The 25,454-nt window shown below is 43.0% G+C and overlaps 3 protein-coding genes across 3 annotated transcripts; all 3 read left to right on the top strand.

Moving 5' to 3' along the window:
* Positions 1-7,087, top strand: eloa (elongin A). Its single transcript, XM_038966038.1, has 12 exons — positions 1-119; positions 1,385-1,441; positions 1,938-2,053; positions 2,172-2,713; positions 3,034-3,368; positions 3,604-3,715; positions 3,956-4,111; positions 4,635-4,732; positions 5,007-5,187; positions 5,331-5,460; positions 6,478-6,623; positions 6,814-7,087. Exons 1-12 carry the CDS (start codon positions 48-50, stop codon positions 6,873-6,875), a joined length of 2,007 nt encoding a protein of 668 aa, XP_038821966.1. The 5' UTR covers positions 1-47; the 3' UTR covers positions 6,876-7,087.
* Positions 7,088-9,745: 2,658 nt separating this feature from the next.
* On the top strand, positions 9,746-12,925 carry pithd1 (PITH (C-terminal proteasome-interacting domain of thioredoxin-like) domain containing 1). Its single transcript, XM_038966063.1, has 6 exons — positions 9,746-10,080; positions 10,590-10,633; positions 10,751-10,828; positions 11,291-11,395; positions 11,602-11,710; positions 11,903-12,925. The coding sequence occupies exons 1-6, from the start codon at positions 9,889-9,891 to the stop codon at positions 12,002-12,004; spliced, it is 630 nt and encodes a 209-aa protein (XP_038821991.1). The 5' UTR covers positions 9,746-9,888; the 3' UTR covers positions 12,005-12,925.
* Positions 12,926-13,156: 231 nt separating this feature from the next.
* Positions 13,157-24,992, top strand: lypla2 (lysophospholipase 2). Its single transcript, XM_038966061.1, has 10 exons — positions 13,157-13,206; positions 15,502-15,594; positions 18,125-18,156; positions 18,786-18,851; positions 19,033-19,080; positions 19,914-19,984; positions 21,648-21,721; positions 21,913-22,014; positions 22,263-22,439; positions 22,936-24,992. The coding sequence occupies exons 2-10, from the start codon at positions 15,517-15,519 to the stop codon at positions 22,984-22,986; spliced, it is 699 nt and encodes a 232-aa protein (XP_038821989.1). The 5' UTR covers positions 13,157-13,206; positions 15,502-15,516; the 3' UTR covers positions 22,987-24,992.
* Positions 24,993-25,454: the final 462 nt, after the last annotated feature.

The following is a 25,454-nucleotide window of genomic DNA, read 5'->3' as shown; positions in this document are numbered from 1 at the left end:
TCTGCTGTAATGAAGCAGCTTCCGGGCACAGGGCACCAGCAGTAAACATGGCGGAGGAGCTGTTGGAAGCGGTGGAGAGACTACAGTCTCGGCTCTGCGAGAACTTAGAGCCTCGCAAGGTAATACTCGAAAGGCCCAGAATGAAATGGCAAGGTTGTAGTGGATGACTTGCGCCCACTAAAATGTTTTCAAATATTGTCGCGTGGGGGGTAGTTCCGCTAATGTAGGTAGTTACTGCTTTTTCTAAGATCACGTCACGATATGTAGCTTAGCCAACTAACTGGGTTTCTTAACCATAGTTCATGTTAAGTTTAACCTAGTCCTCGAGCTACCTGCCAAGTCCGCAGAACTGTACTTTATGTCATGGAGCTATTGTAGCTAACGGACATTGCCACTGCTAATAAAGTGCTAATAATGTAGCCAGCTAGCTAGTGTTAAAGAAACAACCACAAAAAGCGAAAGCGAAGCGAGGGCATGGCTAAAAGGGATCCAGCTTTTGTCAAATTAACGTCAGATTTGATTTTTCTTAGCAGGTTATGAGAATTTACGCAGCAGGTTAGAATGAACGTAGTAGGTTAGGCGGATTATGTTGTCTAGAAAAGGGGTTTAGGGTGAGTTTAAATGTAAAACATTTTAACTTTTGACATTAATTTGACAAAAACTGGATTATTTCTAGACATGACCCCACAGCGATTGTATAAACTCCACAATCGAGCAACAGCAGCACGGGCCTAGTTATTAGATTGTTGCACTTCACTCAATGATTCAGTCCAAGTTTAAGGGCAACAACAATACATTTGGTCGTAGTGCCTTACTGTGATATCGGCTGTGTCTCATTGAACAAAGCAATCCCTGCCCACACTGCCATGTCGTGGTGGGTTTTTGTCAGCTGATCAACTTTAGTAAACACAACCACCTCTCCGTATATGTGTAGTTAGCCTACCCCCACAACCCCCTTCAAATAGGCCGACAAAACCTTGATGACTCCATGACTGTGCAATTTAGGCAAAATTGGACTACACAAATATGAATCAAGCAAAGTCTGAAAGTACTACACAGTTTGACAGCCTACAAAGTCAAACTACCAGTAGGCCTACACTTTTACACATACAGCGCACACTTTTACACAGTAGACCCATGTCATCAATACTGTGATTATGTAAATATTGTTATGTGTCTTTATATTTCCATTCATTCAATGATCAACAACCTTGAATTAACCTGACCTTTAACAAACTATATCCTTCCCTTTGGCATACCTGAATTGTGTGCACTTTGCTAATGTGCAGACTGTTTGGCTCTTCTCAGAATCAGGCTAGCTAGGTCGATCAGTACAGAGGATGTAGTGAGCAATCTGTAAATCTTCTGTATTTCCGCTATCTAGCTCCAGAAGACCCTCAAAAGGCTGGGGGAGCTGCCTATGACTGTGGATATCCTTGTGGTAAGATTTTGGAAACAATGTATGCTCATGTCATGATTTATTCTTTCGTTAGTGCAAAAGTGAAAGTATCTCTTTGTTTAGTCTCCAAGACTGCACACATTGATTGCATTGCACCATTGTTCTTCACTCACCGCAGTGTTATTTAGAAGAGGATTCCAAGTACAGGCTCTGGTTTTGCAGCAGGATGATGTGACCCGCTGTAGCCAGCTGCTCTACAGGAGTTGATTGTGCTGTTCAATATTGTCACGCAACCTTCAGAGCATGCTCACTTCCTTTTTATGATGGGCAATAACGATAATATGGTCTGTTTTATGTGCACTACTAAGTGTACTGGCCTGCTCACTTAACCATTAGAGTGCCTGAATCTATACAAACCACCCACGTTGCTCTCCAAACATGACCCACACGACACCAGTGTCAAAAACATAATGTACTGATAATGAGGACACCCGACTACTATCTATGGCATGCTTATATTTTGTTCTCGCCGGTGCAGGAAACTGGAGTAGGAAAAACTGTGAATTCGTTCCGGAAACATGATCTTGCTGGAGATCTTGCGAAGAGCCTTGTGGCCAAGTGGAAGAAACTGGTTCCCACCCCGTCTGCTGAAAGGTACGTTATTACTGAGCGATTGGGGGACTTCTTCTGATTCGTCTTCTTCGTCTTTTTCTCAGTGTATCGTCATCTGAAATCTACTGAAGTGTAGCTTTGTTTTTGTTCTTCCTCACAGACCCGGCAACGCCAAGGATGTACGGACACATGCGCACCCTCACAGCTCTGAGGGAAGGGACGTAAGCCACAAACGTGTCCGGGAACTATCCCCGGAGGAGCCTCCTCATGTAGAGGAGGAGGATGAAGAGGAGGAGATAATGATAGAGGAGGAGGAAAGAGGCTACCGCTCCAACTACTCCCCCTCCCCCCCTCAGCACCACTACAGCCCCCCACAGCTCGGCCACGGTGGCCAGCGAGGGGGATACCAGTCTGAGGGCTACGAGAGCCCCATGGAGGAAGAGCCAGAGCCCGCGCCCAGCCTCCCTCACAAAGAGGTCCGACACACCAAACCACACAAAGAGCCTGGCAGGGAGCATCACGGTTCCCACGGCGACCGGGACGAGGAGAGGCGGCGACGTCATGCCCAGGCGAGCGATGGTGGCGGCGAAGGGAAGAAGCGCAGCGTGGAGAGGGAACCGCAGCACATTGGCAAGGCCTCCAAGCACAGTCGGCACTCCACCCCGCACGAGAGCAAGAAGGACAAGAGAGGTGGAAGTGATGGTGAGTGTGCTGCCGACTGAGTTGGCTGAGAATTTCGCTGTGACTTCTGTGTCATTATGACATTTACAGAGAGGCTGGTTCTCAAATGACAGCCTATTCCATAGATGCCTCTTTCAAGCTTTGAGTCAGTGTTGGGCTGCTGGCTTGTTAATAGATGGTTTTCCAGTCATGTATTATTTATTTAACCATGTTGGATAATGAGAACCATTTTCCCATTAACCTGATCCCTAAAGATGTGGGTTGTCTCTCACCCACTTCTCTCTTTTAAAAAAACTACATCCCATTAACATCATTCCCTCTTTGTTCTCCTTAATCTCTAGGGAGGTCACGTGAGCCTAGGGACTCCCCTGTATTAGTCCAAGTGACTGAGGAGCAGGCGGAAGAGGCATTTGATACCCCCTCCATGTCGTTTGAATCCTTCCTCACATATGACGCCCCTATGCCCACTAAGAAGAAGAAGAAGCCCGGCAACAGCAGCAGTCGGCCCTCCTCCCACCACCACACACCTCCTCGACCGCCTGTCCAGCCCTCGCCTGCTGCTCCTTCCTCCTCCAAGGAGTCCAAGCCCAGCAAGGCCAACGGGAGCCGCAGCAAGAGGGCTGATCCAGCCCAGACGCCGACAGCAACGACTCCGGTGCCTGAGAAACGCCGGAAGGTAAGAACAGACCTACATTGAACTCTTCTTCTCACAAGATGCGTATGTTCAATTGGAGAATGTTGTATTTGCTGTCATATTTTTGGGGTGCTGGACAGTAAGTCCTTACAATCCACCTACCTGTATGTTTTTATTAACCAGTCGCCCTGACCCTGATGTTCTCATTATGAGAGTCTTTGTTCTCCGGTTCTTGACTGAACTCTTTCTCTTTAATGAGCTCTTTCTTTTACCTCAGGTGGTCGAGGTTGTGTCCACGCTTCCTGATATCTCTCTGCCGGCCATCCAGCCTTACTACAGACCTTTGCCTTCCATTGATCTCACACCATTGTCCCCTCAGCGGCGTAAAGGTACTTATTATTTTTTAATGTTGGTTCTTTCACACTGTGTGGGTACGTTCTAATGTCCATACTAGTGTACAACTGAGAATGCATTGGTTCATTCTATGTAGTATGGAAGTACAGTTTGTGTGTTGGACTTGTCTGGACTTTGGGGACATTTGTACGTTTGCGTTTATTCTCTAGGCCCAATACATTTAGTTCTGATTGTCAGCAATTTCTCATGTTTAACTTTTGGCTTCTTTCCTGCAGGTCCTGTGTCAAATGACGCCGAGGAGGACACCGGCTTCACTGGGAGACGCTTTAACTCTAAAATGACGGTCTACTCGGGTTCAAAGACGTCCTACCTGCCCAAGATGATGAGTCTGTACGAGCAGTGCATCAGGGTGCTTCAAAACAACATTGACTGTGAGTGTTGTCTCCTAGCGACACTGTGAATGCCATGTAATGGCGTCGTTACCATAATGCTTAGGTTTTATTTCAGTTTCTGTTACCACATTTGGTTAATTTAGTCAAGTGTACATTTTTTGTTCATGTAGCACACCTAACATCTCTCAAAAGAGAGAAGGCAAAGGCATGGATCACTTAACCCATTTTATAATGGGCTGTTGTTCAAACACCACCAACTTAATTGTCTTGTGGATTCTTGTGGCTGCTTGTCCACTTTGATCCACTTTCACACAGTCTTAAAATGATTTAAACCAAGAGCAACACGTGACTTCCTCTTTAACATTACACCCACATTGAACACTGACTGTTAGTGTGCCTTACTCCTTTAAGACTTACATTTGTCTAGGTCCATGAAATGTATTCCAACCACAGCGCTGTCCATGCTATATCCACACTATCATTCTTTATCTGCGAGATACTTAACACCCTGCTGATTGTGTGAGTCTCTGTATAACGAGATGCTTACTCTATGTTTTTCCAGCAATTGATGAGGTGGGAGGTGTGCCATTTGAGATTCTGGAACCAGTACTAGAGCGATGCACCCCAGAACAGCTTTACCGCATTGAGCAGTGCAATCAGGTAACACAGACACACACACACAATCAAAGTAGCGTCTCACACATGAACGCATAAACCGTCACCCAGTACGAGATGGTCAGTGAGCATGTAGTACACAAGCTGTCATACTCCGCCAAGCCATACTGTATACCAGGAACACCCTAGGTGAAGTGTACAAACAAAACTTGACTCCTAACTGTTATGCTTTGAACAATGAATGGTGTTTACTCTCCCTACTAAATTGTAGGATATATTTCATGTAAAAACTCGATAATTTTACCCCCCCCCCCCTCAGTGTTTTATGGAGGACTCTGATGAGCTTTGGCATCGCCACTGCCAGCGGGACTTCAAGCGTGAGACGCCCCAGGAGTACGAGTCGTGGCGGGAGATGTACCTGCGGAAGCACGACGAGCGGGAGGAGCGCCTTCGCAAGCTCACCCAGAACATCAGTTCGGCCCATGCCAACAAGCCCAAAGGTTCTTTCTCTAAATCCCATCTATGAGCTGAATTCTACTATACAGTAGTTATTACTAGGAGTTGTTGTTATCATCAATGAAAGTGTACAGAGGATGTTGATTTTGAGTGAGCATGTGTTTTATGTGTGTAATTTTCCTGGCAGGTCGACAGGTTAAAATGGCATTTGTGAACTCCGTCGCCAAACCTCCGCGTGATGTCCGCCGGCGACAGGAGAAGTTTGGCACCACAAGCACCTCCACTGCCAGCTCCACTGCAGCTGCAGCTCCGATCAAGTATGTGGACACTAGTGTACATAACTATCACACACTGCATAGTAGTGATTTTATTAGTGATTTTATTTTTTTTAACTTACATTTCCATATACAAAGACATGATTGGCTGAATGGTGACTTTATTTGCTAACATGTAATTCAGACTCTCAAACTTATTCTCAAAGGTCCACTAAATCATATTTTAATCTACAAATTGACTGTTATGATTCTATGTGAATTGTTGCAATGTCATCATGGGGAATTCTAAAGGTTAACCAAGTTCACGCAGAGGGGTTACGATTCCTAACGTACATTGAATTAAAATGCGAAACTCGCCCTGACGTGTTCTGGACGTTCCGACCTTGCAGGATGACACATAGCTTCAGGGATGCCAGAGTAGCCAGAGGACCGTATGTTAAACAGAAAGGGCAAGAGAGAGAAGCCACAGATTTTCCGGTGTTCAATCCGACAACCGGGTGAGGATACAGGCTAGAAGAGCACATACAAACAGTCTGGAATTTCTTTCATGTCCCCACCACCATCAAACACTTTATATTAGTACTTACATTTTCATATACACAGAAATGCTTGGCTGATTGCTCATTTACGATGATATGCACTACATCATATTTGTATCAAATTTGACCCAAATATGTTTTGTTTGAGGAATGAACAGTCATTGAGGAATGAACAGTCATAAGATATTAAAAAGGTTCAACACAATGGAGAATGAAATGGCAGAGACATTCTGATGTGTTCTGGACGTTCCGACCTTGCAGGATGACATTGTGAAAGCTAGATGGGAAAATAAAACGAGACAGTTGTTCAATCTGAGGATATAGCACCTAGGCTATATGAGTAAAAAAGAGCGCATAGAAACTTTCTTGAAATGTTCCTCGCATTGCTTACTGGTTTTCTGAGTATTCAGAGACGGCGCATATAATGCCCCCCAGATTTGAAAAACACTATTAAAACTATACTGTTTTTTTATTTTTCTGTACACTGATTGGATTTACCTTCCTGTTTTTTTTTTTTTAGAATAAGGCCAGCCTTGTCGTATAGCTCTCACTCGGCTGAGCCCAGCCACTCCTCCTCTCACGACAGTCCCCCTGAGACCTCTCACTCCTCAGGCCCCAGCGGTGGGGGTGGCCCCAGCGCCAGAGACAACAAACCACAGGTCAAAAGTCAGTATCGTGTGTGTGTGTAAGAAAATAGGTTCAGATATTTCTATTAGACCCAACATGCATGTATAAAAAAATAAAAATAAAAAAAAGTACTTTCCTGATTTAAAACGTGTCGACTTTAATCTCTGAGAGGACATGTCTGCGTGGTTAACTTTTCTGTTTTAAAATGTCTCGTCTGTTTGTCTTGCAGAAATCGCCCCCATGATGGCCAAAACTATCAAAGCTTTCAAGAACAGATTCTCCCGCCGATAGAGCTAGAGAGAGATGAATGTATGACGTGATTGAGAGGAGAGGAAGAGATTGTAGGAGCTAAGATCTTTTTAATTCAATGAATTATGGGTAATCTACAAATGCCCACCAGACATGTGCACACACATACAGTCGTGGCCAAAGTTTTGAGAATGACACAAATATACATTTTCACAAAGTTTGCTGCTTCAGTGTCTTTAGATATTTTTGTCAGATGTTACTATGGAATACTGAAGTATAATTACAATCATTTCATAAGTGTCAAAGGCTTTTATTGACAATTACATGAAGTTGATGCAATGAGTCAATATTTGCAGTGTTGACCCTTCTTTTTCAAGACCTCTGCAATCCGCCCTGGCATGCTGTCAATTAACTTCTGGGACACATCCTGACTGATGGCAGCGCATTCTTGCATAATCAATGCTTGGAGTTTGTCAGAATTTGTGGGGTTTTGTTTGTCCACCCGCCTCTTGAGGATTGACCACAAGTTCTCAATGGGATTAAGGTCTGGGGAGTTTCCTGGCCATGGACCCAAAATATCGATGTTTTGTTCCCCGAGCCACTTAGTTATCACTTTTGCCTTATGGCAAGGTGCTCCATCATGCTGGAAAAGCATGCATTGTTTGTCAACAAACTGTTCCTTGATGGTTGGGAGAAGTTGCTCTCAGAGGATGTGTTGGTACCATTCTTTATTCATGGCTGTGTTCTTAGGCAAAATTGTGAGTGAACCCACTCCCTTGGCTGAGAAGCAACCCCACACATGAATGGTCTCAGGATGCTTTACTGTTGGCATGACACAGGACTGATGGTAGCGCTCACCTTGTCTTCTCCGGACAAGCTTTTTCCCGGATGACACAAACAATCAGAAAGGGGATTCATCAGAGAAAATGACTTTACCCCAGTCCTCAGCAGTCCAATCCCTGTACCTTTTGCAGAATATCAGTCTGTCCCTGATGTTTTTCCTGGAGAGAAGTGGCTTCTTTGCTGCCTTTCTTGATACCAGGCCATCCTCCAAAACTCTTCGCCTCACTGTGCGTGCAGATGCACTCACACCTGCCTGCTGCCATTCCTGAGCAAGCTCTGTACTGGTGGTGCCCTGATCCCGCAGCTGAATCAACTGACGGTCCTGGCACTTGCTGGACTTTCTTGGGCGCCCTGAAGCCTTCTTCACAACAATTGAAGTTCTTGATGATCCGATAAATGGTTGATTTAGGTGCAATCTTACTGGCAGCAATATCCTTGCCTGTGAAGCTCTTTTTGTGCAAAGCAATGATGGCGGCACGTGTTTCCTTGCATGTAACCATTGTTGACAGAGGAAGAACAATGATTCCAAGAACCACCCTCCTTTTGAAGCTTCCAGTCTGTTATTCGAACTCAATCAGCATGACAGAGTGATCTCCAGCCTTGTCCTCGTCAACACTCACACCTATGTTAACGATGTCAGCTGGTCCTTTTGTGGCAGGGCTGAAATGCAGTGAAAATGTTTTTGAGGGATTCAGTTCATTTGGATGGCAAAGAGGGACTTTGCAATTCATTGCAATTCATCTGATCACTCGTCATAACATTCTGGAGTATATGCAAATTGCCATCATACAAACTGAGGCAGCAGACTTTGTGAAAATGTATATTTTCATTCTCAAAATGTATAGTGTCATTCTCAAAACTTTTGGCCACGACTGTACATACACACAAACACAGATTTTCTCCATTATTTTAGCGTTTCTTAAATACGCACACAATGATGTCCTCCATTTTTAAATGTTCCCAGATAGACCCTGGCAAACAAACACACAGACAAAATATTTCAAATGCGAAACTAGTCATTTGTTACAAGTTCATACACTACAGAGGAACTCTGACACAGACAGAACTATGCTTTATTATGGTACGCATAAGTTAAGACATCAAATGACAGTGCTGTTACAGGCAGCATGTTTTAAGTACATTTGAATAGACCCATTTTATTCCAGTGCATCCACACCTTGTTTTCTTACTGTGTTCAGTGTTGAACCACATGTGCATCCCTACTTTTATCTGGTTCACTGTGATGAGTGAGGAATGAAGTGAGTGCGGAAAGAGGAAAACACAAAAAGGGAGCGAGAGGAAGTGATAGGACCCTGCAGCTTCACATCTTATGTATTTATTTTCATCTCTGGGACCCCTGGCTCCCCTGAACCTGGATCCAAATGGACGTGGATGAAATAGTAATTTTAATAGATTTTAATAAATGTTATATGGACATTTTCAATAAAATTGACGTTTTGCCCTCAAATGTATTCATGGTCTATTGTGTCTTGTGTTGATGTTGAAATATAAGAGAAAAACACTGCTTAAATCTAGCAATGGAACCTGTCCACAGTGCACTGAATAAGTTGCTGTATGTAGTAGGGTACATTCTGTATTCCCAGCACTATTGAGAACATAGAGAATATGTAATTGTTAAACTTAATATTGGAATATTGTATCACTGACTGTAATAATGACTACTGAAAGAAACATGCGATGGATGTTGGGTGCAAAACAAATGAGAGCAGCTGTCCACTAGACACTGATCTAATATCAGTTATGAGTTTTACAGGTTTGTGTGCTTGGGTCATGGCATAAACCCTGTCAATTTCTACAATCTTGAAATATGATTTTTAAACCTAACCTTAACCACACTGCAAACCTTATGCCTAACCTTAAATATCAAAAAGCACATTTTTGTAGCCAATTTTGACTGGAATCTGATTTTGTGGGTGTGAAAGCTAATAAACAAATAGCTAGTGGAAACCCTGTGCTTGTTCATTGGTGTTGGCCAGGCCAATCAGAGAGCACGTTGATGTTCTGCATCTGTACGTCCATCTTGATTGGCTATTAACGTACATGTGATTTTGAAAGGTTTCCTCTCCAGAATGTTGTGGAAAAGTGAAACCAGCCAGGTCCGTCTGAAACAAACAACTTAGCTAGTTAGACAGCCCGTATCATCACCAGCTAGGACGTACATTTCTCTAAAGTGCGATATTTAGTATCTGTGATGTCTGGTCACGGCCATGGTGGGCACAGCCACGGCTGCTGTGAAGACGAGCACGAGCCAGCGGAACGGGGCCTGGAGTATGCACTGTATCAGCGCATTGACATCGAGAAACTGCAGTGTCTCAACGAAACAAGAGAAGGCGATGGGAAACTCGTGTTTAAACCATGGGATCAACGGACTGACAGGGAGAAGGTAATGTTGTCGACGCCTTGCGTGTATAGTACATCTCAATGTAACCATTTTTGAGGGTGTAGAAGCCCTGAATTATCATCAGAAATTATGAAACTCAGCTGTTACAGCTGGCATTTTGGCTCGTCGGTAAAACAAACGTTGCAAAAATGTATCGCGTAATTGGCAAGGGAAATTGGTATGCAGCGATACTGCAGTTGTCAGTCAAGGCCAGACTGGATGATATAATGCGCCCTTCCAGAAGTCAATGATACACATTTACTTGTAATATTAAAAACCCATGTTGACTAGGTTTATACATTGAACGAAATATGCAACTTACACAGGTGGTGGAACATTTTGGTGTCGGTGAACATTTCTTTAGAGCTGATCGGGACCTCTTCCATTAGTGAAAGCCAACTTCTCATAACCTTTCTAATGTGATGAAGGCCCACTGTTAACTTTCTCATAACTGTTATGTGATAAACTTTTTCTCTCATTAATTCTCTGGAAACGGGCTCTAACCTCTGTAGTTTGTTGAGAGTGATGCTGATGAAGAGCTCCTGTTCAACATCCCGTAAGAACCCCACCCCTCAACCCTCTTTTCATCCTTTCTTATCCTGTAATATTAACTTCAAACTTGTTTTATCATATTGTGTTTTATGCATTCTGTCACAAATCATATTTTTCTCAGGTTCACTGGAAGTGTCAAGCTGAAAGGGATAATCATCGCCGGTGAAGATGATGAATCGCATCCTGCTGAAATGAGACTGTGAGTACTGTTTCTTCCTTTCAGAAACACCTCGGGTCCTGACTGTGGGATTGCATTGAGCCAGTGTAGCATGTATAAACTCGCTCTGAGATTTGATATGATGCTTATTACTCACGACTCAACCAGGGGAGTATTCATTTATTGCAAAACGGGTCACAACAGAAAATGTTTTACAACGAGTTTCCATTGGACAGATTCAGGTCGTTTTGTTCTGTTTGCTTTTGTTTGCTTTCGTTTGGTTCATAGTGAATACACCACCAGCTCTGGGTAAACTGAAAGAGCAAGTAGCTAACGTATTGCTCTGTCAGTGACATTTGACTCACTCTTCACACAGTGAGACAAGACAGCTAGTGACAATTAGCTAGCTTCCGCTATATTGGCATGGAACTACATTTATTTATTGTCAGCATGTGTGGTTTTGATAACTGTTTGTCACTTTGTATTGTTGCATTGTCCGTGTAGGTACAAGAACATACCCCAAATGTCCTTTGATGACACAGGCAGAGAACCTGAACAAGCCTTCCGTCTCAATAGAGATCCACTGGCTCAGCTGGAATACCCAACTAAGTAAGAGCAATAGAAGCGTGCACATACACTAAAAATAGTATTGTTTTCCCAGAACAAAATGGGGTTTGAGGACTGCTCCATGGACTATTTCCGAGACAAGATAACAAAGCATGTGTAAAAAATCAAAATTCAGTTTACTGCGACTAAGTACACACCCAACCTAAAACCCACTAAACAAATCAACCCTAAATGATCATTCTTTCCAGGATTGCCCGTTTCTCCAACGTTAATCACTTGTCCATTCACATATCACGGAACTTTGGGACAGAGTCCACACGGGTCTACTACATTGGGCTGAGAGGGGAGTACTCCCAGGTGAGAACAAATTAGACCCACCTCCAGTAAATTCTCAGGCGCTGAATTTTTGTTTTGTTTATCGTTCTATTGATTTGCAGAATTATGTTTCACTTGTGTATCAGGCTTTACTTTGACTGTTCCATGTTGTCCATTTGTTAAATGGCAAAACCCCTCACCTCTGTCTCATCTGTTTTGCTTTCTTCCTCCCAGGCTCACAGACATGAAGTGACTATCTGCAACTACGAGGCGTCCGCTAACCCTGCAGACCATAAAGTCGACAGCATCATCCCACAAACAAATTTCATCTCCTGAGAGAAAGGAGGGGTGGGAAAGTTGCATTGACAGATATGGGTCAAAAGGAAGTGGTGATGGATACTTAGGCCTTGTGGGTGAACTTTGTTATTGGAGGTCAGGTATGAGTAATACTGAATATCAGTGTCTAATCTGGATTTGCTCAGTTGTTGCACTTATTGTACCACAAAGAGTGGAGGCTGAAAGAAGTGAGTCAATTTTCATTTGGGTAATGAATACATTTAACGCCACTCACTGGTAACGCTGTGATAAAGCGTCAAAAGCTTCAGTGCTTTTATCTAAAATATATCTGGAGACTGTGCCACCTAGTGGTTTGTTGTAATATGACAACTTGTCTCAGCAACACTGGAATGACTCCAATGTCACCTGCAGTGGGCGATCACTCACATTCTTTCTCATCCAAGCTCTGAATGGCTTAGCAATAATGTGAACTTTTTGACACAACCAAAGTAGATCAGCATAAGGTTTTCATTTGAATAGATTAGATTTAGGGCAGCAGCGTAGCCTAGTGGTTAGAGCGTTGGACTAGAAACCGAAAGGTTGCCAGTTCAAATCCCCGAGTTGACAAAGTACGAATCTCTTCTGCCCCTGAACAAGGCAGTTCCTAGGCCGTCATTGAAAATAAGAATTTGTTCTTAACTGACTTACCTAGTTAATTTTTTTTTTTACCCATATACCCAAGTGACTTGCACACTGCTTCCTTTGACACTCACCAAACACGAAAGCTATTTAACTCGTGATTTCATTGCATTATTAATGAGGTGTCATTGCTGCCAGTTGCTGAATGTGATTGCTTTGTGCGACGAGTTGAGAATTTAAGGAAAATCCTGTATGCCTAGTCTAAGGAATAGAAAATGCCCTCTGCTGTTGTGTGTGTGATGTAATTATTTGAAGAATAAAGATATGTTATACATAAGAGAATACTAGTATTTTTTTTAAACATTTTATTGTGAGTATAGAATCGTATTGAAATGTAGATTTTGGAGTGATAAAAGGCTACAGTATTTGTATTGAAAAGATGCTCTTTGGATTTGGTATAATATATTTGTTTAGTGAAAATTGCACTATCAATGGATCAATTGATGGCGTGGTGTGCAGTGCAAGCAGGAGAAAGGGTGTGGACATCATGACGACACTAAAAAGAATCCCCGCCCTTCTACACCAGTAGCGGAAGTTCCGTTGAGATTCTGGGACAGAAAGTGGTGAGTGTATGAATTTGTATTAGCGGGCCGCGGTTTTACAATACTCCTTTACCCCATCCGAACCGAACCCATATGGGCCTTTTGGTTACCGCTTTGGTTGAGGGGCATGGGGAAGTGATGTATTCAAATACCTGGTCGAATTTAGCCCACATGTCAATCGAACCAAACCCGAAAGAGACCGGAGGGCAGTGTACTACAGATTGCTGCTGTGTGGTTAGCCTGCTGGTCATTGAGCATTTGAGGATGTGTAGCCAGCTAAACAGGATTAAGCTGACTGCTTGGATGTAGATGACTAGCTTATCAACGTTTTGAAACAATCTAGCTAGCGGCTTTGCACTTAACCTCTCCTGAATTTCCCCGCCGGGTTGCACAACGCAACGGCTGTGTTAGCTAGCAGCGAGCTAAGATGCATCTCTAAGCCCCCATTGTTTCTTCATACCCACCCCCTTCCTTTAGTTCGCTACAGTAGCTAATTAACAACATATCCGTACCCTCGATCTTTAGTTGTCAATGTATTGCCACATATGTCTATGTCAAATAATTTAACTAAAGTAGCTAATATATAAAAAGATAATTGACGTGTTGCAAGTAGCCACACCAGCTAATGCGTTAGCTAGCATGCGTAACTTGGTTTACTAATAAAATCAGGGGTGTAAATCATTAATCCAAACAGTGTAGTTTTGCAATTTAAACGATATTTTCTATTGGAAAATTCCAGGTATGCCCCTCCCCGATTCGTTACATTTTTAAGAAACATTTTGCAACAGAATCAGCGGAATTAATACAACCCAGTGTTGCTGGTGCTAGCTGGCTATACTGACTGCCGCATATGACTCGATGCTTGCCTGGTGGCTAGAATTTACGCACCGGATAAACATTACAGGGTTTTTATTCCGAGTAACAATTGCGCTTGACTACTGAGAAAATGGAGCCGTTATCTGCTGTAAATGCAAGTAAATAAAGGGCCAAGGCGGCACACAATTTTTACGCCAACCACTGAACCAGTCAAAGTTTGGTTTCTCAGTTTAATGCAAGTCAGATGCGAACTCGTGATGTTGTAGCGGTGCATGGACGGCATTGTTTGTATCATCCATAGAAGGCTTGCTGAGAGAGCTGACCGTGAAATCGGTGCATTTCCTTCCATCCACGCTTAGCTATTTAACAACTGCTGACAGGGGATCATGGAAAATCAATGCAGGACAAGCAGAGATTTCGCCTTTATCTTTAAAGGGACTGAGGATGTTTGCCTTGCAAATACAATTACAGGCAGGCTAACGTTAAGTGACGGCATAAAGTTAAAGATTATACAGGCATGCAGGAACAAAGCCTCCACTTTCATTGATGCTAGTATCCAATTCACCAGCGAGGGTAAGTGCTATCCGGGATACTTGGGACGTCCCTTTACATAGCCCAAGCCTAACCCTTACCATAACCATTTCAAATGTTAACTTCAATGGGGTAGGGATGTCCCAAGGACCCCGGGTTGCAAGGACAGAGTGCTGTAGGCCTACCTGCATGGGGGAATCATATAGCTTGGTGGTTTTGGAGTGGGCCAAAATTAACTAAACAAATATTAGCTATTCATCACCTCTTGAAGGTACAACCTTTTTTAAAGGTAGGCACTAAGCCTATTAAAGTGTACAATAGCTGACAGTGACAAGGAAATGAGGCAAAGGCATAATGAGCATGCGTGTCATTGCAGTGCAGAAAGTTATTGTGATGCGTGACGCACGGTCCTGGTCTTTCTCCCTATTGAGCCTGTCATTCTCATTCCCCTGATTTGGCTCTTTCTCTGTCTCCCTTTGCTTTCACTAACTACAGGTCATTAGGTGGGTGGAATTGTAACTAACTCAGTGTTTAATCTCACTGAAGGTTTATACATTAACCTCACTTTTCCTTTTCATTTCTCCTCTCATTGTGTTTTCTCTTTTGCTTGCCTCAATCTTTTTTCATATGTCGCTCAACCTGACGCTATGAGGGTATTAAATGTTGACTTTGAAAACAATATGCTCTAGCTAGCCGATATCCGTTTTCAGTGTATAGGCAGTGGCGCTGATACTAGCTTATTTGCATTTTGGTTAATAACAGATTTGCAGTTAGGAGTGCATTTAGTTAATGAGTTTCAGTACTTCCTGACTGAGGAGATTACTCTCAGTACTCAGCCTCTCATTGGTTCATAGCAACCATAAACTGCAGCATGTTCAGGTCTTTAGTCATCATGTCTGTCCCTATGATGAATAGCAGCATTGATAACCAGCCACATCATTGATATGCCCTTCCCCCTCCTCTCTCTAGCACTCCTTACAGTGTATGTGTGGCAACAACATGTCTGTGCCGCTGCTCGCCGAGGCTGTGACGGTGTCTGGGACAGAGAAGGAGACCGCTGCGGTGAGAGAGCACACCAACACCATAGTGTAACTTAGGGCATCCATCAGCAAATTTGGCCGCTTATTGCTAAGCTTGCCATGCTGAAGCTAATTTGTTGTTCAGAGATTCTGTGAACTAGGGCAGGAACGATACCAGTATCACAATAGTCCTATAAAAACCTGCTGTATATAAAATATTGTCTGCTTTGAATTGGAAAATAAATGTGACTCTGAATGACATCGTAATGATGTTTGTTTGTAACATTAGGGCATTTTCCTTAAGAAGTTAGATCCGCTTTGTGTTTTATTTACTTGCCACGATACTAACTAGTATCGCGGTACTGTTATGGTCCCGGCCCGACTGTGAACCCACTGGGCAAAAACTGGTTGAATCAAAGTTGTTTTCAATGTCAAAAAAATGATCTATGCGATGCCGTTGAATCAACGTGGAAGACTGATTGGATTTGCAAAAATGTAGTAGTTAATTTTTTTCACTCAGCTTTTTACCTATGTCCAATGAAAGGCTGGTAATGGCTCACATCAACACCATTATCCCAGAAACCCTAGACCCACTCCAATTTGCATGCCGCCCAAACAGATCCACAGATGATACAATCTCTATTGCACTCCACACTGCCCTTTCCCACCTGGACAAAAGGAACACCTATGAGAGAATGCTATTCATTGACTACAGCTATTCATTGACTACCCTCAAAGCTCATCACTAAGCTAAGGAACCTGGGACTAAACACCTCCCTCTGCAACTGGATCCTGGACTTCCTGACGGGCCGCCCCCAGGTGGTGAGGGTAGGTAGCAACACATCTGCCACGCTGATCCTCAACACTGGAGCTCCCCAGGGGTGCGTGCTCATTCCCCTCCTGTACTCCCTGTTCACCCATGACTGCATGGCCAGACACGACTCCAACACAAAGTTTGCAGACGACACAATAGTGGTAGGCCTGATCACCGACAATGATGAGACAGCCTATAGGGAGGAGGTTAGAGACCTGGCCGGGTGGTGCCAGAATAACAACCTATCCCTCAACATAACCAAGACTAAGGAGCACCGAGCACGCCCCCATTCTCATCGACGGGGCTGTAGTGGAGCAAGTTGAGAGCTTCAAGTTCCTTGGTGTCCACATCAACAACAAACTAGAATGGTCCAAACACACCAAGACAGTCGTGAAGAGGGCACGACAAAGCCTATTCCCCCTCAGGAAACTAAAAGGATTTGGCATGGGTCCTGAGATCCTCAAAAGGTACTACAGCTGCAACATCGAGAGCATCCTGACCGGTTGCATCACTGCCTGGTACGGCAATTGCTCGGCCTCCGACCGCAAGGTACTTCAGAGGGTAGTGTGTACGGCCCAGTACATCACTGGGGCAAAGCTGCCTGCCATCCAGGACCTCTACACCAGGCGGTGTCAGAGGAAGGCCCTAAATATTGTCAAAGACCCCAGCCACCCCAGTCATAGACTGTTCTCTCTACTACCGCATGGCACGCGGTACCAGAGTGCCAAGTCTAGGACAAAAAGGCTCCTCAACAGTTTTTACCCCAAAGCCATAAGACTCATGAACAGGTAACCAAATGGTTACCCGGACTATTTGCATTGTGTGCCCCCCCCCACCCCTCTTTTACGATGCTGCTACTCTCTGTTTATCATATATGCATAGTCACTTTAAATATACATTCATGTACATACTACCTCAATTTGCCCGACCAACCAGTGCTCCCGCACACTGGCTAACCCGGGCTATCTGCATTGTGTCCCACCACCCACCAACCCCTCTTTTTACGCTACTGCTACTCTCTGTTCATCATATATGCATAGTCACTTTAACCATATCTACATGTACATACTACCTCAATCAGCCTGACTAACCGGTGTCTGTATATAGCCCTGCTACTGTTATTTTCAAATGTCTTTTTACTGTTGTTTTATTTCTTTACTTACCTACACACACCCACACACACGCACTATTGGTTAGAGCCTGTAAGTAAGCATTTCACTGTAAGGTCTACACCTGTTGTATTCGGCGCAAATACACTTTGATTTGATGTCCTGACATTTTTGTTGATTTCACATTGAATTCACGTTAGTTGACAACTCCACCAAATGTAAATAGAAAAACGTTGAACTGTGCTATGTTAATATATTGTCGCTTAAAGGGATAACAAACCGATTGCACCAAAGTTGTGGGTCTGCAAGCACTTGTTAGGTCAAAACCAACTCAATTAATTTGTGAAGGTGCGTATTAGATTTTTACGTAGTGTACAAAAAATCTATATGGCTCACCAAATTCAGATGTTCTCTTATGATGCCTCTGATACATGCTATTCTTTAGAGTTGACAAGCAGTAATATAAGCTGAGAGTCGTCTTGGCAACAGCAGGAATTTGCCCTTTTGTTTTTGATGTTTGGCATAATTCACTTGAGCCTGGTGTTCATATGCAAATACAGTGCAGTAGCCAGTAAACTGTCATGCTCTTTAATGTTCATAATGCACCATTACCCAATGTAAAACTGTCAATCTCCCCATCTCTACCACAGGTGATCTTCCTTCATGGTTTGGGTGACTCAGGGTGAGTTTCCTGTCTTAAGCCTGTCTCAGGCTTCCCAGCATTTCACACACACTTTTTGTCATTGAGGCAAATCGAAGTTCAGTAGCAGATGTCGACGCTCCTTCGTCTGTGATTTGACAACAGTACTACTCCTAGTAGGATTGGGAACCATGGACAGGATTCTTCAATGAATTGTTTGTCATTTAACAAAGAACTGTTAGTTTTCATGCAAATGTTTTCACTAGAGAAATACCGCACCAAACATCTTAGATGTAAAATGGCGTGACTAAGACCTCCCCGGCGAAAGCGTCAAAATGAATTACAGATTTCCTGATTTTATTTTCGATTAATTCAGACAATTTTGAGGAAGTGTATATCAACACTTCTATGGTCATTGATGTATACTGCCTATGTTGCTACAGCGTCTCAAGGGGGACAAACAGTAAAATGTCATTTTAAAAAATTTTGCTTTTCAAGCGAAGGTCTTTTAAGGGAGTATGCGAGGCACAGACGTTTGCATCGCCTAGCCGAGTTCTGCTCGGAGCAAACCCAACCTAGTATGCTGCGCCTTTTATTCTCTGTATAAATCTAATAGCCTAATCTGTATAGAGTACCACTTTCTCTCTCTGAATTGCTCTTCCTCTTCTCAGGCATGGCTGGGCAGACACCATGACGACTATCCGACTGCCACATGTAAAGTATATCTGCCCCCACGCGTAAGTCTTTATCTTTCATATTTTCTGACGTGTTTATTTCTCTTCTTTGAGTGCCTCAGTTTCTGGAGTGTTGCAGTCAGAGTCTAATCTTGTCTTTGGTAGTCTCTTATCTTTCTATACAACCATTTAGTCCTTTAACTTAGTATAGCATGTGTCCATTGATTCATTTGTTTCTCCACAGGCCCAGAATCCCTGTCACTCTTAATATGAAGATGACCATGCCTTCATGGTGAGTCATGTTTGCACTGATCTAAAACATTTGCCATTGGCTAATAGCTTGACTGTAAACTACACTTCGGTGGAAAAGAGATTTCCTTTTGGTAAGAGATTTTGTGAACATGGAATTCCTTCAAAGACACGCACACTACCAGGATACCAGGGGCACATTAGATGTACAGTGAGCTCCAAAAGTATGGGGACATTGACCAATTTTTGTTGTTGTTTGGGCTCTGTACTCCAGCACTTTAGATTTGAAATGATACAATGACTATGAGATTAAAGCTGACAGTGCACCTTAATTTGAGGGTATTTTCATCCATATCGGGTGAAACTTTTAGAAATTACAGCACTTTTTGTACATAGTCCCCCCGTTTTAGGGGACCCAAGGTATTGGGACAAATTCACTTGTGTATTAAAGTAGTCAAGTTTTGTATTTGGTCCCATATTCCTAGCAAGCAATGATTACATCAAGATTGTGACTCTACAAACTTGTTGGATGCATTTGCTGTTTGTTTTGGTGGTTTCAGATTATTTTGTGCCCAATAGAAATTAATGGTAAATTATGTAGTGTCATTTTGGAGTAACTTTTATTGTAAATAAGATTAAAATACGTTTCTAAACACTTCTACATTAATGTGGATGCTACCATGATTACGGATGGTCCTGAATAAGTTGTGAATAATGAGTATGATATTTATGCACCTAACTTTCACTCATTTCAAATCCAAAGTGCTGGAGTACAAAGCCAAAACGACAACAAATGTCACTGTTCCAATACTTTTGGAGCTCACCGTATGAGATGAGTATTACATCGTCTGAACATGGATCTGTGTGTTTCTGTAGGTTTGACCTGATGGGTCTCAGCCCAGATTCTCCAGAGGACGAGGCTGGCATCAAGAGGGCAGCGGAGAACAGTAAGTCATTCAGTTTAACACAACTATTATGCATGTTATAAAGACTGTGTTCAGACCCCTTGAATTTTTCCACGTTTTGTTACAGCCTTTATTTTAAAATGGATTAACTCATTTCCCCCCCCTCTTCATTCTACATACAATACCCCATACTACCCCATACTGACAAAACAGATATATAGAAATATTGGCCAATGTATAATTTAAAAAAAGAAGCTTAGAGTCTTCATGGGTATGACGCTACAAGCTCGGCGCACCAGTATTTGGGGAGTTTCTCCCATTCTTCTCAGCAGATCCCCTCAAGCTCTGTTAGGTTGGATGGGGAGTGTCGCTGCACAGCTATTTTCAAGTCTTTCCAGAGATGTTGAATCGGGTTCAAGCCTGGGCCCTGGCTGGGCCAATCAAGCACATTCAGAGACTTAAGCCACTCCTGCATTGTCTTGGCTGTGTGCTTAGGGTCGTTATCCTGTTTTGAAGGTGAATCTTCACCCCAGTCTGAGGTCCTGAGTGCTCTGGAACAGGTTTTCATCAAGGATCTCCCTGTACTTTACTCTGTTTATCTGTGCCTCGATACTGACAGGTCTCCCTGCCGCTGAAAAACATCCCCACAGCATGATGCTGCCACCACCATGCTTCACCGTAGGGATGGTATTGGCCAGGTGATGAGCAGTGGCCTGGTTTCCTTCAGATGTGATGCTTGGCATTCCGGCCAAATAGTTCAATCTTGGTTTCATCAGAGCAGAGAATCTTGTTTCTCATGGTCTGAGAATCCTTTAGGTGCCTTTTGGCAAACTCCAAGTGGGCTGTCGTGCCTTTTACTGAGAAGTTGCTTCCGTCTGGCCACTCTACCATAAAGGCCTGATTGGTGGAGTGCTGCAGAGATGGTTGTCCTTCTAGAGCTCTGTCAGTGACCATCGGGTGCTTGGTCACCTCCCTGACCAAGGCTCTTCTCCCTTGATTGCTCAGTTTGGCTGGGCGGCCAGCTCTAGGAAAATTCTTGGTGGTTCCAAACTTTTTCCATTTAAGAATGATGGAGGCCAGTGTGTTCTTGGGGACCTTCAGTGCTGCAGCCATTTTTTGGTACCCTTCCCTAGATCTGCACCTCGACACAATCCGGTCTCGGAGTTCTACGGACATTTCCTTCGCCCTCATGGCCTGGTTTTTGCACTGACATGCACTGTCAACTGTGGGACCTTATATAGAAAGGTGTGTGTCTTTCCAAACCATGTCCAATCAATTTAATTTACCACAAGCAGACTCCAATCTGCTCCAATCTGCTTGATGTAGAAACATCTCAAGGATGATCAATGGAAACAGGATGCACCTGAGCTTAATTTCAAGTCTCATAGGGTCTGAATACTTATGTAAATAAGGTATTTATTTTTTTACATTTTTATAAATTTGCAAAATTAAAAAAAAATGTTTTCGCTTTGTCATTATGTGGTATTGTGTGTAGATTGAGAGTTAATTTAATCAATTTTAGAATTAGGCTGTTTCGTAACAATGTGGAAAAAGGGAAAGAGTCTGAATACTTTTCGAATGCACTGTAGATGCACAGATATCATACCAAGATCTATTAACATAACCATGTTAGCTAAAACAGTGTCCATCGTAACTACACACCGGGTATATGTTCAGCTTCTGTTTTCACCCTACTTCTCCACAGTCAAAGCCATAATCGACCATGAGGTAAAGAATGGAATACCCGCCAATCGTGTGATGCTTGGAGGGTTCTCTCAGGTGAGGTTACTCAATGTCAATCGCTCTGAAGGTGTTGTGCAAAAAATACCTATTTTTCCAGTTCCTGATTGTCAGTGATTTTTCAACATTGCTGTTGAAACTGTGTAAACTATGTGAACCATGAACAACATCTCCATAGGTCTGAACACATTCTACCTTTTTCTTTCCCTCTATTTTCCACTGTCTCCCAGGGTGGGGCTCTGTCCTTGTATACCGCCCTCACCTGTCAGCAGCAATTGGCGGGTGTGGTTGCCCTCAGTTGCTGGCTGCCGCTTCACAAGAGTTTCCCACAGGTACATTTGCACAGCTTACTTGTTTCTCTACAATTTCCGGCACTCAGTCCCCTGAACATTCCACAGAGCTGTTTATTTTATTACTGGGCTGGATTCCGAACTGGAGATCGTTCTTCTCTCCATTGCTCTTGATGATTTTGCTGTATAGATATGAATGAACTGAGTAGGTTATTTGACGTTAGAACCTGGTCTTGGTCTTCACTTATTGCTTTTAATAATTGAATGTAATGGTCTGTTGTGCCCATGAGGCGGCGAGCACCAGTGGGAATAGGGACATGCCCATACTGCAGTGTCATGGGGAGATGGACCCCATGATCCCAGTTCAGTTTGGGGCCATGACGGCCGAGAAGCTCAAGATCATCGTCAACCCTCAGAAAATCACCTTCCGGACCTACCCGGGACTCATGCACAGCTCCTGTCCTCAGGTAGAGGGGGATTTTGGTTGTAACATGCATGAGTATCGATGTTGTTCTGCGTGTGCTAATGGTTTTCTATGAGTATCAATGTTGTTCTGTGTGTGCTAATGGTTTTCTATGAGTATCAATGTTGTTCTGTGTGTGCTAATGGTTTTCTATGAGTATCAATGTTGTTCTGTGTGTGCTAATGGTTTTCTATGAGTATCAATGTTGTTCTGTGTGTGCTAATGGTTTTCTATGAGTATCAATGTTGTTCTGTGTGTGCTAATGGTTTTCTATGAGTATCAATGTTGTTCTGTGTGTGCTAATGGTTTTCTATGAGTATCAATGTTGTTCTGTGTGTGCTAATGGTTTTCTATGAGTATCAATGTTGTTCTGTGTGTGCTAATGGTTTTCTATGAGTATCAATGTTGTTCTGCGTGTGCTAATGGTTTTCTATGAGTATCAGCGTGGAGGTATTCATGATGTTCGGTTTCTTATACGCTTCTTTATTTGGATCTTGCAGGAGATGGCAGCAGTGAAGGAATTCATTGAGAAGCAGTTGCCCCGAATCTGACCTCACCTCAACCCCACTGTGACTCTTAGACGCTGACCTCTCACCTCTGACCTGCCATTCTCTCACAGGAAACAGCCATGAGCACCGCCCCCTCCACACACACACACAAACACACAGTAACACTTACTTTCAAATAACATCATAATACATGCCTCATTCCATAAAAATCCAACGCACATCATACAGGACACACCTTTTATAAACGCACAGTTTTGAACACACTGAAGTGTGCAAACAAGTCTTCGCTTTGAGGGAGAATCACTGATAAACACAGTACATTCCCCTGGGATTCTTTTATCTTACCCAACCCTCCATTATCCCCTCTTTCTTTCTCTGAACCTCCACTCCTGTTTCCCTCCATTGCTGTGTGTGTCAGTGAGTGAAGCAGTAAGTGAGCAGGGGGGCTCCTCCTGTTCCTAGATGCCACCCAGTGTCAGAGCCTGACCCAGGCTGAGGAGATGGCAGGTTCAGCAGCCTGTGGTTCTGGTCCTCAGGCTTTGAGGGTCTGGTGCCGTCTGGAGTGACTCTGGTGCTGTGTATGCTGTTCCCAACGGGTTCACGGCGCTGGTGGGGTTGTGGTCACGCCACAGCTACCCATGGGTGCCCCGTCACTCCTGGGTGCCCGTACTTGTGCTGATTCAATTATCTGACGTTATAAAAACCCCAATTGAAATAAAGGAAACCAGTGGATCATTACTTTTGCCACAATGTTCTGTTCTTTACCACAATTTAGGGTTATTGATGATGTGGATAATGTGTACATTTATGTGATTTATTTTGTTTGCCAAAAATGGGCCATGATAAAACTAAATGTATAAAATCAAACATTTCCATTGCCTGAATCCAAAATGATTGTGGCAGGATTGAATGAAATGTATTGACAAAGATTAAAATTATTAATTTCATACACCTTAAAGGGCTTAGGGCTTTAAAAAAAAAATCATATAAATTGTTTTAGCTACTTGTATTTGTCTATTGCACTAAAGAGATGGTCAGCAAAGATAAAACATAGATTGATAATGTATTACTCCAGATGGTACCAGAACCAGACCAGAACATAAAATGTAGTTCACACAACTTGACTCGTTTGACTGCAGCTCTTCCTAGCCGTTCCCTCTCAGCATCTAGCATTTGACCAGTGAGACATGTTCCATTCCATCCATGTCCAGCACAAATACGTTTCCGCTCTCTCACTGACCAGGGTAATTTTTACTGTCAAGCAAAACTATTCACTCATTTGACAACTTACCTTCACCCACTAATACAGTGTGAAAGGTCAGAGTTAACTTTAACCAGGTCTTGTAATTTGACTCTTAAAATTGGTATGCACTGGGAAGGCTGAGAAAAAAGCTGTTCCTTTATTAATGATTAAAAAATGATGATTAAAATGGTGATAAAAAAAAAAAAAGCATTAGCCTTGAACAACTTGCGGAGCTTGGGCGTAGGACTTTAACTCTGAGTCATTGTGTTAAAATCAGGTGTTCTGTATTTTCCTTTTGTCAATGTTTTCTCTTTATGATGACCTATTCTGTAATACTGAAACCTAATTTAAAATGGTAGACATTGGAGAATAAAACGACTGTATTAATTGTTCCGCTATTTAATGAATGTCTCTTACTCCCTATTTGTCTTATTACATCTTTCCCCATGTCATCTTCCTTGACCCAGCACGTTCACTTTTCACTTGTATTAGTGGACTACATTTTGTATGCTTTTCTCTCTTCCATCCCTTTTTGCCTTCTAGTCCCATCCTATCACCTAATTCCCTGTGGGACAAGGTTGAATAAAGTGTCTCATGTCTGTTCTCTTGTTGTACTTTGTCATTGTTAGAATTTTTACAGTTGTGGCTCATTTAGATTTTTCATTTTGTCTCAATGTGTTTTGTCATCTCATCATTGTGTCTGTTATCTGATTGGCTAAAATATGTTGAGCGACTGTTGGTCCCTCAGGTTATTTTATTTTCTAAGACACCTGTATGTGGAATAAATGATGCAAATAACAGTGCATTTGAACTGTTTTTGTTTTTGTCGAACATGATTACAGTATTAATGTGTCTGGTCTGAACTGTACGTCACATTGTTCAAGAAAATACGGACAAAGTGTGCAATTCATTGTTGCAGACCATAGAGAATGATAGAGGCCTCTAGTGGCCGAAAGGCCGTTTTAGAATGGGCAGAGCCATTGAGGGCTTCCATCATGCTTCTGCCCCTGTTAAAGTAATCAAAGTAGTCACCTGGGTGGGGATTCCTATGAGTTGTAACCTCAATGGCGCAGCCCATGCTGTGACAGAAGTTAAATTAGGACAGATATAAAGATGAGTCCTCGATCTCTATGGTGCAGACACTGGAATATGTATGAATTCGGGTGGTTAAACCTCTACAGGATTTGTCCCCCCCCCTGTGGGACGGTTGAGCTAACGTAGGCTAATGTGATTAGCATGAGGTTGTAAGTAACAAGAACATTTCCCA

Source organism: Salvelinus namaycush, chromosome 27 (assembly GCF_016432855.1).
Source record: "Salvelinus namaycush isolate Seneca chromosome 27, SaNama_1.0, whole genome shotgun sequence".
NCBI lineage: Eukaryota > Metazoa > Chordata > Actinopteri > Salmoniformes > Salmonidae > Salvelinus > Salvelinus namaycush.
Note: the sequence above shows the minus strand (reverse complement) of the source record. Positions and strands in the feature narration are given on the sequence as shown.

Excerpts from the sequence above, each read along its gene's own strand:
- eloa (XM_038966038.1), top strand. The coding sequence starts at position 48 with ATGGCGGAGGAGCTGTTGGAAGCGGTGGAGAGACTACAGTCTCGGCTC. Across the intron at positions 2,714-3,033 it reads CAAGAGAGGTGGAAGTGATG|GGAGGTCACGTGAGCCTAGG; the intron begins GTGAGTGTGCTG and ends CTTAATCTCTAG. Across the intron at positions 6,624-6,813 it reads CAACAAACCACAGGTCAAAA|AAATCGCCCCCATGATGGCC; the intron begins GTCAGTATCGTG and ends TTTGTCTTGCAG.
- pithd1 (XM_038966063.1), top strand. The coding sequence starts at position 9,889 with ATGTCTGGTCACGGCCATGGTGGGCACAGCCACGGCTGCTGTGAAGAC. Across the intron at positions 10,081-10,589 it reads AACGGACTGACAGGGAGAAG|TTTGTTGAGAGTGATGCTGA; the intron begins GTAATGTTGTCG and ends TAACCTCTGTAG. Across the intron at positions 10,829-11,290 it reads CATCCTGCTGAAATGAGACT|GTACAAGAACATACCCCAAA; the intron begins GTGAGTACTGTT and ends TTGTCCGTGTAG.
- lypla2 (XM_038966061.1), top strand. The coding sequence starts at position 15,517 with ATGTGTGGCAACAACATGTCTGTGCCGCTGCTCGCCGAGGCTGTGACG. Across the intron at positions 15,595-18,124 it reads CAGAGAAGGAGACCGCTGCG|GTGATCTTCCTTCATGGTTT; the intron begins GTGAGAGAGCAC and ends TCTCTACCACAG. Across the intron at positions 19,985-21,647 it reads CAAGAGGGCAGCGGAGAACA|TCAAAGCCATAATCGACCAT; the intron begins GTAAGTCATTCA and ends ACTTCTCCACAG.